This window comes from Mytilus galloprovincialis, chromosome 7 (assembly GCF_965363235.1).
Source record: "Mytilus galloprovincialis chromosome 7, xbMytGall1.hap1.1, whole genome shotgun sequence".
Taxonomy (NCBI): Eukaryota; Metazoa; Mollusca; class Bivalvia; order Mytilida; family Mytilidae; genus Mytilus; species Mytilus galloprovincialis.
In genome coordinates, this window is record NC_134844.1 from 70,822,458 (window position 1) to 70,837,877 (window position 15,420).

The 15,420-nt window shown below is 32.1% G+C and overlaps 1 protein-coding gene across 1 annotated transcript; it reads right to left on the minus strand.

Moving 5' to 3' along the window:
- Window positions 1-1,260: 1,260 nt before the first annotated feature.
- Window positions 1,261-12,211, minus strand: LOC143081925 (uncharacterized). The gene is made up of 5 exons (XM_076257567.1): window positions 12,096-12,211; window positions 10,481-10,623; window positions 8,040-8,209; window positions 2,796-2,992; window positions 1,261-1,371 (listed from the first exon to the last, which is right to left on the minus strand). The coding sequence occupies exons 1-5, from the start codon at window positions 12,208-12,210 to the stop codon at window positions 1,298-1,300; spliced, it is 699 nt and encodes a 232-aa protein (XP_076113682.1). The 5' UTR covers window position 12,211; the 3' UTR covers window positions 1,261-1,297.
- Between the last annotated feature and the right edge of the window lie 3,209 nt (window positions 12,212-15,420).

Genomic DNA, 15,420 nt, shown 5'->3' on the forward strand with positions numbered 1-15,420 from the left:
TAATTAAACCAATATAGCCATCATGACCATAAATTGCGTATAATATAGGTGTTGTCAATTGTTTTGAAAACCACCGTATAGCAATTCTGACAGGACAGAAATGTGAAGGATGTTGAGATGTGCCTACTGTCTATTTACAACAAAACTGTCAGAAAACTCCTTATCATTGTGTTATAGATATTGTTGCCCTTAAAAATAAATAAAGGATTAGGTCCAGTGAGGGCCAATTTTGGCCACAAATTTCAGGTTCATCTAACGAAAGAGTTTTGACACTTTTTAAACACTTAAGTGTCTATTTCAGTGAATTCAGTTAGTAAATGTGAAAGATTTTAACTGGTGTAGTCATTGAAAACCTCCGATTCAAGCTTAAATAGGAAAAAAACTATTAAATATGCCAAAAAATGTAACTTTTCAGATGATTCTTGTCAAAAATGAATTCGGCCGCATCCTTTATTTAAAAGACGATCATCAAGACTTAGACAAGATCTCCAAATAATCAGACGACTTCCTAGCTAAGTTATTGACCTTTAATGACGATGATGTTACATTTTTATTGTTTTTTTGGTACAACTTTTTTGACTTTCTGGTATTAATTCACTCCAAACGTATTATTTGATTTGCCTTGAACTGTTTGGATTCTCGCGCCACCAATAATAAACAAAACGAGAGTATGGTTTCCAATTTATGAGCCTGGTAGCAATGATGATTTTCCCTCCGGGGTGAATAAGGAAATACAAATATGGTCACTGATGTCTTCTTCCAACCTGCAGTTAAATATTTGCCACAGTTGGGTTTTTACATGTGAGGGATGTAAAAGTACGTATCCACGTCCGGCCAGACAAAATATGGTCTTGAAATCCGAGGCTTCTTCGTAAGAGAATGCCACTCTCGTTGACCTTCACAAAGCTATGCAACAGCTCTTTGCGTTGTCCGTAAGGGGCGTTTTCAAGTGGCAGTCTATAATACAGAACCGACCAATGATATTAATTATTTTAATTGTTTAAAAGTTTTTGTCTGGATAATGCATGAAAAGTAAAATCACAAACTGAACTCCGAGGAAAATTCAATCGTGAAGTCCCAAATCAAATGACAAAACACATCAAACGAATAGACAACAACTGTCATATTCCTGACTTGGTACAGGCATTTTCAAATGTAGAAAATGGTGGATTAAACCTGGTTTATAGCGCTAAATCCCTCACTTATATGACAGTAGAATAAAATTTCGTTATATTTACAACGATGATTGCACAAACAGACATGAACAAATTGTAATAGAACATTAACCATCCTACAATTAACTACTAACGTTCTTTATAGACTTACATCTACCAGATACAGTCATACTTTCAGCTAATAAAGCAGTGGCTTCTGTAACAAAACAAGGTTAACGGTTACAAACTCAACAGCATAGATACGATTATACATATGACGAATTCATCCGTATTTCTAGTTATAGGTTGTACTTTGTAAATACAGCTGTTTCTTAAAGCACGCCTCTTTTTGGGAGATAGATATTATTCATAGATAATTTGATTTGTGACATACTGGTTCACAGATATGATCTCTATATTTCATCTCATAGAAACATAACTTGGGACTGTTGGGACCAGTGTAAAATCATACAATTGCGATGAAAAATCAATTCTGAAGTAGGCAAAAGTAAAAGTAGGAGTAGTACATGATAATCTTATTCTAACAAGTTCAGAGCATATAAATGTTGAAAATATGCTGCACAGCCCTATATTTTGACCTCTGAATAAGATAGAAATACATATTAACTTTACATTTTATGATGTAAATAAACTCATCATAGATACCATGACTAAATTTAGTATATACGCCAGACGCGCGTTTCGTCTACAAAAGATTCATCAGTGACGCTCAAACCCAAAAGAGTTAAAAAGACCAAATAAAGTACGAAGTTGAAGAGCACTGAGAACAAAAATTCCTAAAAGTTTTGCAAAATACAGCTAAGGTAATATATGCATGAGGTAGAAAAGCATTAGTATTTCAAAAAAAATTTCAAAAATTTGTAAACAGTTAATTTATAAATATAACCATATCAATGACAATTCATGTCAGCACAAAAAATGCTGACTACTGAGCTTGTGATACGCTCGGGGAAATAAATCTCTACCAGCAGTGGCATCGAACCAGTGGTTGTAAATAAACTCATCATAGATACCAGGACTAAAAGAAGCGAGATTACCCTGACGTCCAACGGCTGTTTTGCCAGACAAGCTGGAGCCGTGGGACGTCAGAGCTCGACCCATATCAAAACGTGGATATTTGCTCGTTCATAATAGATGCGCTGCTTCGTCGCTTCTGGTGCCGATTAACGGCTTGGAATAATATAAATAGGGTATCAATTTGTTCATTGAATGCTTCTTTTTGTAAACTCATTTTGGTGTAAAAGCGTTTACCGAAGTACATTTTGTATGATGCACGGAACCGCTTCATTCTTTAAATGTGCGCACGGTCAACCCTTTTACAACCCTATGAAATTACTAAAAGAAGCATTCAATACTTATAATTACATCTTTTTGCTATGATCATGAAACACGGTTACTAGAAGCACGTCAACATGAATGTTACAATTCATTTTACTATAAAATGAATTAAATAATATACAAGTCTCATCTACCTGCCACTTTTATTTAGACAAGTACATATGCGTCTGGCGTAAATATTAAATTTTATTCCTGGTATCTATGAAGAGTTTATGCATCGGTTCAATAGTTTGCTTAACATTATAATCATCAGAAACTCGTTTCATTTTACTTTAAACTTACCTTTTTCGTAATTGGCCATTGTTTGAAGTGGACTATATAGTATAGCTGGTATCTCTGTTAAGTGAATGTCCTCCCACGTAGGACAACCCAATATGCTGTTTGCATCAAGAATTAATAGCCATCCAGTGTCGTTTGGGCATCCTTCCCATACTGAGTTAATGTAAAAGGTTCGAAAGTGAAGTGGTGGCACTTGATATCTGAAAACACTTACATAAATAAAATACGAACTGTGTTTTTCATTTTTAAACAACTCATTCAGCGAAAGAACTATTTTTTGTTTCTTAATTAAGGTAGGGGAATTCGCTACGGTGTAGACTTTTTTTAGTAACTTCTCTAATGTTATGTTCCTAAAAAATTGTTTCCCATGCTTATAAAAAAGTAAATTACAAAAATACCGAACTCCGAGGAAAAGTTTCTTATCAAATGGCATTTTTAAAAGGTCAAACACATCAAACGAAGGGATAACAACTGTGGTATTCCTGCTTTGATTCAGGCATTTTTTTTTTTCATGTAGAAAGATCATTTAAGAGTATCCAGATAGGAGGAAAAATTTTGTCCTGCATTTTTTTTAGCTGTAATCTCTGTCCTGCCTTTTTATTTTTCAATCTGTTCGGTCCTGTCTTTTTTTTTTAGTTTATCCTGACTTTTTTTTACCTAAATTGTCGTCCTGACTTTTTTTTTGCAAGTGTCTCGTCCTGCCTTTTTTTTTTACTCAAAACTCCTGTCCTGCCTATTTTTTTCAAATTTCATCCTAGCCCCTCCCCCCTCCCCCCTAAAAATTAAATGGTAGCTCCCTTAAAAAGAAAATCAGAAGATATCGGATGCACTTCAAAAGGAGGCCGAAAGGCAGTTTAGTTTAAACATATTTTATTTGCTCAAAGCGAAAAAGGATCAGACACAAGTAAAACATACTTATAAAGTCTTCTCCACAATACAATATATATAACAATACAAATTGAACGTGAGCATACATCATATAATATAAACAACATAAATATAACTTATCTATACTGAAAAAAGTAGAGGGAATGAGGAAAGAACGACAGAGATTAGGTTGATGATGATAATGATGATGATGTGTGTTTTACCTATGTTGATACTATACTACGAGGAATCGTTTTGATCTCTTTATAAAATTGAATACTTGTTTAACAATTTGCACATTTTGATCATAGGAAAGAGTGTCTCTTCCAAAAACCAGTAGTGTTAAGTCCAAATCGCAGATTTCGGGAAGCCAGCTGAGACCATTAAACAGAATAGCCCTTTCATTTAGATAGAAAGGACAATCAAAGAAAAAATGGTGCATGTCCTCAATATCTAAACCACATTTACATGTTGGATCAGATATAATGTTAGCTCTAAACAAGTCACAATTCAAGAACGATGCCGAACATCTAAATTGGGTTAATATTATGTTCAATTTTCTTGGACCATATAAATAATGTTTTAAGTTAGATTGATTCTCATTTCGAATGTCGTAGTTTTTTAGTTCTACTTTGAATTTTGATAACGAGTCTACATTTCGAACTGCTATGTTCAAATTATTCCAAAGTTTAATTGTTGATGGGATAAAGGATTGGGAAGTTAGAGTCAGCCTGCAAAATGGTAAAATGATATCTTGTCCATTTCGCAAGGGATATTGTGTTGTACTTTGAATTTTAGGGGGCACAAGGTTACATAAATATTCAGGGGCATTATTATTCTGAATTTTATAAAATAATTGTAGTTTTCTTCTTTTTCTTCGTTCCTCTAAAGTTTCCCAACCAACCTCTTTTAAGACAGTCTCAGAGTGTGTGTAAACAGGCAAACCTGTTACAATTCGTGCAGCTTCAAGTTGTAGCTGTTCTAGTTTAATTGAATAACCTTTTCCACAATTGTCCCATACTTCAGTTGCATATTCAAAAATTGGTCTAATAAATACTAGATATAATTTTTCCAAATTTTGTCGGCTAAGTTGATATTTGAGTTTTCGCAGTATATTCAGATGTTTTTTAACACTATTTAATATATTTTCAACATGGTTGTTCCATTTTGCGTCACTTCTAAATGTAACCCCTAGATGCTTATGAGATCGCACAATTGGTATTTCTTTGTTGTTCATAGTAAAATTAAGGTTTTGTATCTCATTATTTGAAAACATCATAATTTCTGTTTTTTTCAGGATTGAAAGACATAAGCCACTTTCTTGACCATTCATCCAGCTGTCTCAGGTCACGACTAACAACTGACTGTATAAGTTCCTCGTCATGACCCGAGTAACTGAATGAAGTGTCATCTGCAAATAGTCTGCATAAAGAAGTTAACTGTTCAGCAATATCGTTAATATATATGATAAACAATAAAGGACCAAGAACGGATCCTTGGGGTACACCAGCTGAAACATTGCAAAAAGTAGAGGATGATTCATTAATGATAACCTTTTGTTTTCTTTGATATAGGTAGCTAGTGAACCAATTTAAAAGATTTCCCTCAATGCCATATGCTTTCATTTTATGTAGTAAGCCAATATGCCAAACTTTGTCAAAGGCCTTCGAAAAATCACAAAAAACAAAACAGCAAATTTCTTTTGTTTCTAGTGCATTTAAAATACAATCATAGATTTCTATTAATTGATGCACTGTTGAATGTTTAGGCAAAAAACCTGATTGGTATTCATAAATTAGTTTTTTATTAAATAGATGATTATATACATGTTTAAACACAACTCGTTACATAACTTTCCCCACGCAGCTAATTAAAGATATTGGTCTGTAATTAGATGGCAAAGAAGAGTCCCCCTTTTTGAAAATAGCTATTACATTTGCAATTTTCCAGCTGGTTGGATATATACATTGACTAAGGGACTTATTGAATATAATTTGAAGAGGTATTGCAACTTTATCTGGACAAATCTTGAGCATCCTGTAGCTAATCACATCTGGTCCCGAGGCTTTATTTGGATCAAGAATATTAATCATATCTATAATTTCTTGAATAGTGACATGTATGTCACAAATTTTATTGTTAGATTTAGTTTCAAATTGTGGTAAGTTGATATTTTCTTCATTTAATTTGGAGATTAAATTAAAATACTTGTTCAAAAGCTCACATTTTTCTTCATCTTTATATGCTATTTCGTCTTTTTTTTCGGTACTTATAATATTTTGGAGTGGGGGGATGTTATTTGATCCATTGTTAGATTTGATTAACATTTTCATAATTTTCCAATAAGTTTTTGTATTCGATACATTATTTAGAATGATGTGGTCTAAATTACTTTCAAATTTTTCTTTAGCAACTTTTTTCATATTATTGACCCTATTTCTCTGTCGCTTGTACTTCAAAATATCAGATTGTTTTTTAGATTTAAAAGCCTTTTTTCGTAATCGATCTCTAGTCCGTATTTCTCTCCTAAGCTCGCTATTGAACCATGGTTTGTCGTTTTTTCGTATAGTTACTTGTTTAGTAGGTATGCACTCCCTTGCAATGTTCAGAAAAGTTACAGTAAATATTTCACATAATTCATTAACATCCTTGTCATCGGGAAGAAGTGCATACCAATCTGTTTCATTCATTTTTTTCAAAAATTTATCTTTATCCATTTTATCATATATCCACACTTCTCTTTTAAAAGTACGTGACATTGATGAGGGACACTCAAGAAATATTACTGCTGCATTGTGATCACTAATATTTGAGGGGATATCTAAAACATCTGATAGATAATATGACATACAGTCACTTATTATTATGGGATCTAAGAGTGTACTACTTTTATCAGTAACTCTTGTTGCTTTATCAATTACATTTCTTAGATTGAACAAGTCCATAGTGTCAATAAGTTTATTATTATTGACATTAAAGAGATCAGAATTTAGATCACCAGTAATCACTATATTTTCGTTAAATTGAAAGGCAGTTTCTATTGCATGATTTAATCGTGCCCAGAAGTCAGTGTCCGCATTCGGTGGACGATATGAGTGACAAAGAAGGAAGTTTTGACCTTTGGCTCGTATTTCAACCCAAAGTGTTTCATCAAATGGATTTTCTAGTTCGCTTTTTCGGACGATACCGATATCATCTTTCACATATATCATTAATCCACCACCAAAGTTGTTTCGATCTTTCCTTATAATGTTATTGAAGGAATCTAGTTTTAATTGATCTTCAGATACACTAGGATCTAAATGTGTTTCTGTTACAGCCAGGACATCAAATTCGTCAGTGAAATTATTTAAGAATTCTAATTTGTTTCTAATACTACGAATATTTAAATTACATATTGATATGGATTTATCGATTTCACTAAATCTGACACTAGAGGGTGTACTCGATATGTTATTTTCATCTGGACCAGGGTTTGGTTCAATATTTCCGACAAGAAGAATAAATTGAAGCACAAACAACAGAAAGATAATGTCAGTCTTGGGATTTATAGACTGTAGACAAGCTAGTGAAAAAACATAGAAGGAGCAATGTAAGTTAATTTTTAGTATTTCTAAATAAGTATAATAGTTATAATTAATATAAGTACTACTTTTCCTCTTGCTACATGTACAATGAAATAAGCCAATGGCTGCCCTGTAATCCTCAATGCTGACTCCCATATTGTTTAGGGGGTACAGAAATTAAGTATAACGACAGCCAACGGCATTTTTCACATGGTAACTTGCACACATCATCATCAGAAAAAATGGAGAAGGTAAATATAAAACAAGAAAAATAAAAAATAAAGGTGACGGAAAAACAAACGGTTATCAGAAGGATACCTGGAGTCATATTGGATGATAAAATGGGATTTTTCTTAACTTTTACTATTTTTATAAATCAGTGTGAACCGTGATCTAGCCACTATATTTGAAAGACGAATTGTATGAGCTATAAGGTCCAAACATAGAGTTGGTTTAAAGACGAATACCTACCAATATAGTAATAGTATTAAACACTTCATACTTGCAACTTGAGTATACAGTTTTACATGATATGTATATATATATATATAAATCAAATATAAATATTATGTACAATTGTGTGTGAATACAATACTATTTTGTAAAGAAAGGCAGGCATCAATGAACAAACCAATTTCGTTTGAAAACAACAACTTGGATCCTTTTTCTGTTTGTTTTTACAAGTCAAGAAAAAGAATACAATTGAAAATATGTATTTCAAAATTACATAATGTTCAATATTTATCAAATTGAGTCAAATTTTATTCAAAACATATGTTTTTAAAAGATAAACAAAATATTTAACATCGCTTACCCGATTATACTGAAGAAATTTATTGAAACATTTGTAGTAGAGTTGTATAAATCAGCATAACTTGACTGTTTTAATCGAGCAAGACTGAACCAGTTGGTCTTGTTGCTTCCTACTCCGTCAAACATAAAGTACGCAACCTCCTCACCATTGTTATGTATTTTAACAAGGACCTATAAATTGTAATTAAAAAAAATGTGAAAATACATAAGTGGAGTATATATTTCGATGCTAAAGTATGTTGGGTTTTGAATCAATCTTGATCGAATTAAGCTGTAAAACCAGTTACAGTTTCTTGCTGATGTTTAATGCTGAGACTAAGGGAGGTTTAATACAACAACAAAAAAAGAACCTCTGTCCTTTAAATCCTCTTAGGGAAGACCTGACATCTGTCCTAACAGATGATTCAATCCTAAAAAAAATATGCAGAAGACTATTTGATTATTTTCAAAATAATCTCATTCTAGAATATTGAAAATTTGATTTTTAGATACAAGATGAACATATGAATAAGATATTTTTTCTACACAGACCCGCTAACTGTTTAAATTGCTTGCTACTGGTCGATAGAAATAATTGAAACATTTAACTTTAATCTTTGCATTGTATTGTGAAAAATATATTGTAAAGTAATTGGAAGGAGTAAAATAGTTTTCTGATTAATGAATGGCTATTATTTATTTAGAATTTATTAAACCTTAAAATTAATTTTTGACTCTTCACATTGAATAATCCGCGAAACGGACTATGTAATATGTGAAGAGTCAAAAAATTAATTTTAGGGTTCAATAAATTCAAAATAAATTATTGCATTCATAATAAATAATTTTCTATCAAAAATAAGGCTCAAAGAACGTAGTTCCGGTAAAAGTTGGCGTGTCGCCCTAAAATAGACATTGAAAATAAAAGTAATACTTTTAACCAATCAGAAGACAGTAAAATACACTATTTTTTTTTTACTAATAAATAAATAAAAGTAGAACAAGTTTGGTGTGACATAATGTCAATTTTTCCCTCTTGAAACGTCGGTTTGCATCTCTTGTTGAACGACAGGAAAATCAGACGTTTTGATTTATAAATTTCAGTCAATTAAAAAAACCCAACTGTACATCATATATACTATTAAACGAGCAGACCTCATTTTGTGTGTCGCTTCTCTTCTTTCCACCATCAATTAATCAACACACCTCTGTGTCCTATAGGTACAGTGCATAGTCGCATTTGTCATCCATTCATATGATTATTCAGATTGAGTTATTTTGGGAGAAAAACAAGAAAAAAGGCATCCGGATATTGTCCAGTCATTGGACGAAATCTTAAGTCAGATTAGACTTCCGGTTTGCGTTTTACTGTATAACATATTATACAAAGAATAAAGGGTATTTTCAGAATTCTATCTGCTATGATTTTCAAGATTACTATCCACGGGGGTCACAGAGTTTATTAAATAGAGAGGGTCTGTATACTATATGAATGACCACCATGGATCGGTTAGTAAACTTAGAATTGAAAGTAACTATATTTATATAGTAATGAATGTTCATAATATACAGATATTAAAGCGCTAAAAATATTCATGTGAACTTTTGATACCTTTTCTGAAATTCGCCAGTCATTAAAACTTTTACAAAATTCATTGATTACAAAAAAAAGAAGATGTGGTATGATTGCCATGTTGAGACAACTCTCCAAAAAGAGACCAATATGACACAGAAATTAACAACTATAGGTCACCGTACGACCTTCAACAACGAGCAAAGCCCATACCGCATACTCAGCTTTAAAAGGCTCCGAACTGACAATGTAAAACAATTCAAACCAGAAAACTAGCGGCCTTATTTATGTACAAAAAATGAACGAAAAACAAATATGTAACACATAAACAAACGACAACCACTGAATTACAGGCTCCTTACTTAAATGTTCATAACATACTAAATGTATGTTCATATTGAAATTGAAAGAAAACCAAAAATTGGGAATTTTGGAAATAAAGAGGAGGGATAAACATTTTCCTATCCCCAATAACCTATGACTTGTGAAATTCTCCAGTCATTCAATATTTTACAAAATTCTTCCAACAACACTTTACATACTTTAAACTACGCTCTGAATGCCCGCGATTTCGCGGGTGTGTTCTAGTGTAAATGAAATCATCATAGATACCAGGACTAAATTTTGTATATACGCTAGACGTTCGTTTCGTCTACAAAAGACTCATCAGTCACGCTCGAATCCAACAAAGTTAAAAAGGCCAAATAAAGTACGAAGTTGAAGAGCATTGAGGACCAAAATTCCTAAAAGTTTTGCATAATCCAGCTAAGGTAATAAATGTTCACATCGATAAACCAAAAAATAAACAAACGACGACTGAAAACTTATGTTTTAGCTAGAATTTAATTTAATATCAGTTTAGCTACATTTACTATTTTTACAAATATTACCTCTGAAATACCGAGCTCTGACCATTGGTTTACAATATCCGACTTAAAATGCTCCTTTATTGGTTGCAATAGCGATTGTGCATGAACATTATCTACATTGAGAATATCAGGACCGGTAAATAGTTCATACACACTTCCTTTGCCTACAGATAAAAATAGCACTTTAACATTTCGTACCTATAGATAAACCTTCAGCAGGAACACTAAAATGTAAAAGAAATACACATTATTTTATTTCCATTAAACCAGGTTCAACTTGGGGGTCATCCATAATTGTCAACCATTTTCCATAGTGTACAAAACGTACACTTGGGGGGAGGGGAATAAAAAATCAACATTTTTACCGTACACTATTTTTTATCACTATATAAAACAGTCAGATATGTTTCAGTTTTTTTTCAATTCAAATTTCTATATTAAACTTAACTATGATAGGCAGGATATTTATTTTTTATTAAAAATGATTGCTTCTTCTCTTGAAATCTGAAAACGGTTGATGTACACTTTTTGAGGGAGAGTGGGGGGTCTGAAAAAGTGTATGTTATGTACACTTTGGAAAATGGTTGACAATTATGGATGACCCGACCCCTTACTATTTTCTTTTAAAATGTCCTGTTCCTAGTCAGGAATACGGCAGTTGTTATTAAATAGTTCGTTTCTATGTAGGCTGGCGTTTGTTTTTGTTTCAGTTCATTGTTTTGGTGGTTCCTTTGTTCTACTCTTATACATGTTATAGTTGATCTGATTTTGCTTGAACGACTATGGTACAGCGGTATACTCCTGTTGCATTTATTATATTGTGGTGCAAGTAATTGCTGCAATAAAATACGCAATGACATGTAAGAAAAGAACAAAAGAACACTAAAAAAATGTTCTCTCATTTTAACTAAAATCATTTTTTGTCTTCAAAAAACTATTACCAGACAACTACAGGACTGATTTTTATGAAATAAATACCATTAGATATCATTCATACTCATCTGAAGTATCTGATGAGGTGAACACAAAGAAAAATATTTCTTAAAAAGTTTTACTATGAATTTTAACAAAATTAAAATCGTAAAAGTATGCATTTGTGTTTAACTCATCAGATAATGAATACGAACTTCACAAAATTAATGCACAATAAACCATAAAACTTTAGACATTTATACATCTTATTTTATTTATTTGATACAAATTGTTTAAAAGAGGGACGAAAGATTTCAAAAGGACAATCAAACTCATAAATGGAAAATAAACTGACACGGCATGGCTAAAAATGAACAGGGCAAACAGTCAAACAATAGCACACACAATACAACATAGAAAACTAAAGAATAAACAACACCAATCCCACCAAAAACTAGGGGTGATCTGAGGTGCTCCGGAAGGGTAAGCAGATCCTGCTCCACATGTGGCATACGTCGTAATATTTTTTTGAAAATGATCGATTTTAGTTGAAATAAGAGGGTTTTTTTGTAGTGAGAACTGTTGTATAAAATTAATAATTTCTGTTTCTCTGTCACGATACCGTGGAGGCGTTAATTACAAACTGTAATGATGATAACTTCAATAACAACCATTATAATTGTTAACAATTAATAATCAAAAATATATTTATCTTTTATCTTACCTCCAGTTGCTGCTTTAAATATTAATTTCCATTCATTTGAATCCATAGCAAAAACATTGAAAGCGTATAACAACTTGAAAACGAAAATAATACTCAGCATTGTAAATAAACCCATCATAGATACAACTGATATATTAATGTAAGCTGAATTGTGACAGAAATATAAGAACGATTGCTTGACTTCCCTTACTTATTAAACTGCCAATTAAACACAACAGATACGAAAACTAAAATGGAGCCAAAAAAAAAAGTAACTACGCAGTCACTTTAAACCGATTTAAAAGTACAATTAATCAATCTCAACATTTGTAAATGTTTTCGTTTAGCTTTGTGTAACCGTTACAAAATTTCGTAAAGTTTTGCGACTTTTAAGCTCTATTGTGGTGAAGTAATATTTTAAACAAATGACGATACTTTTCCTTTCATTTGTATGTAAATTAAAGTATAATGAGGAAAATACCAACAAAAGGTTAACCTATTTAAACATTGTCTGCAGACTCCTTATTAAAATTCAAACGAGGAACAATTCAAGAACAAATTGTAGACTACAATATTCACATTGATCTAGAAAAGAGCCTCAAACATAGGTCTTATTACGGACATTTTATTGATTTGACCAATAAAATTACATTTTCTTCAATCCAGACACTTGAATAAAAAATATTTAAATAAATTGTAAAATATTAACCTTGAAGGTAAATATTAATTTATGGAAAATACGTGCGAGAAGATTGTGATCAGGTCAAATTGTCGACAGTATTGCGTCTCTTCTCAAACAGTAATCATTGGCAAGTCATAATATTGTTTACCGAGTGAAGTAGATTTCTAATCAATTTAACAAAACAGCATACTTAAATTTTACTTAAACTTGTTTAGATCAATTAAATTAAAAAAGAAATAATAAAAGTCAATTTTACTCTATAGTCTGAAATAGGAACAATACGTAACGAAGTCTCCACTATGTTTACCGATATACTTGTTTAGTTAATATGTCATGAATAGAATATGGGGGACGTTCATGCAACCGATCAATACATACATAGAAACAAGACAACTATTTTAGTCTTCAATGCATGATTTGTTTCTTAAAATATATTTAATCTTGAACTTATTTTGAGAGTAACTGCATGTTTTCTCATATCGGTACTTTTTGTTTTTATGCTTTTGTGTATCCTAGTATAAGATGTTGTTTAAGTGTCAATGAGACAACTCTCCATTCAAGTCACGATTTGTCAAAGTAAACAATTATACGTCAACACCGAGCCTTGGGTCACACCGAACAGCAAGCTATAAAGAGCCCCAAAACTACTTTTATTATAAAACCATCGAAACAGGAATTCCAACGGTCTTATCTATGTAAAAGATCTGTCAACAAATGACAACCACTGAACATTACGTTCCTGACTTGTGACAATTCGGAAAGTCCCTAATCACATGGCAAAATCAAATGACAAAACAGATCAAAACAAATGGACAAGAACTGTCATATTCCTGACTTGGTTGGTACAGGCATAATGAAATAACAAAATCAATATGCATACTCTGAAGACAACTAGCCGTCCTAATAAATCAGACAATAGTCTTGTGTTTATGCAACATCACGAGTTTATTATTCCCCGTTATGAATATTAAGTGAAAACCCTACGTGTGTAATTTGTAATCAAGGGCAGAATAAAAGCACCTGGGGGTAAATGTGATCTCCGTAACTGCAGTAACGTATATCCAAAGATGGCGGACGACGTTTCTGGCCAAAATGTCTTTTTTTTATTTTCTTAAAATTCTTTATTATTCTTCGGTATTTCGTGTCTTATTTAAAGAATTACTCAGTTTGGAATATAAAGAGTCTTCTCATAAGTCAACCGCTAAATGGAGAAAGCATCATTTCAAAAAATCGCGAGTATATGGGTTACTGTATAGACCGTTTAGAGAAGGAACTGTTGAATTGCGTTGTTTCTGCTTCACTCATTATCTTCGATTTAATTGTTCGGACCAATGTCATAAAATCGTCAAAATAAATGAAATCATCGGGATACAAAAAATATACCCACAATGATATCTAACAACATTAGAAAAAATCCATTGTTTATGACGTCTTCGCACTAAATCCTTCGGATGTTGGATGTGTAATAACTGATAACTTAGTCTTAGTTGCATGATGTTTTTATTAGTTTATATGAAAATAGCTTTCGCGATTACTTTGTTTGAGTAAAATTTATTTTTATTTGTATCCACCTGATGAGTTAAGCCTTTTCAACTAATTTTTTAGTCCGCTCTTTTGGTGTACTGTTACACGATTATCAGAGGTAAGGGGTAAGTTGGACACCAGCTAACACGTTACATCGCCACATTTTGTTTTTGCAATTGCGTTGGCCTGACCCAAGTCAGGAGCCTGCAATTCAGTGGATGTCGTTTGCTGCTGTTACTTGTTTGTATATTGTTATTATTTTTTTTGTGTATCTAATATATAAATAAGGCCATTTGTTGACTTTTTTGAATTGCGTTACGTTTGTCATTTCGGGCCTTCCGGGTCTGTGTGTGGCAGAAATATTAAGATCATTTCAAAAAGAAAACTCTGAAATACCTTCAAATAGAGGAACACACATACAATGTACACTTATAATGCTTCATTGAATATAGATATGGCAGTGCGTATGGAAAAATTTAATCTGTGAAAGCAAGAAAAATAAAGAGCTGGAGTCAATTTTACCCCAAAAAAAACTGACGACTAAGATTTGTCGTAAGTCATGAACAATTCAGTATACTTACGATCAATCTTAGTCGTAAGTTTTTTTGTGAAATCGACTCCAGATGCTTAAATCAAATATTCATACATATGAAAGAGCCAGTTCAATAAAGAGACAAGACATAATAATACGAGTTTTTTCATTTCATTATGTTCATACAATGTTACATTATAGCTGTTTTGCTATGATAGGCATACAAGTATTATTAAACATATGTTGGACTAGTTACTATATAGCTAGGTGTTGATTTTTTGTACATTGTTTAGTAGTATTAATGATTTTGATTTTTGTACCCATTAAATTATTATAATATATCAGCATGACCAGTAGTTATTCAGATATGGACCAGATTTAGAGTTTCTCCAGGGGCCCTGCCCTCCTTTTCTGGAAAAAATTTGGTTGATTATATAGGGAATCACTTAGATCCACCACCGAACAGCAAACTTACAGATATAAACAATATTATGAAATATTCACTTTTTTTTTTTTCATAATGTTATACAAAGCCACAAATTTGCAATTTCTTGAAAAATGTGCAAAAAGAATTAAAATACCCATAACACTTTGGTTTTGTTCATTTC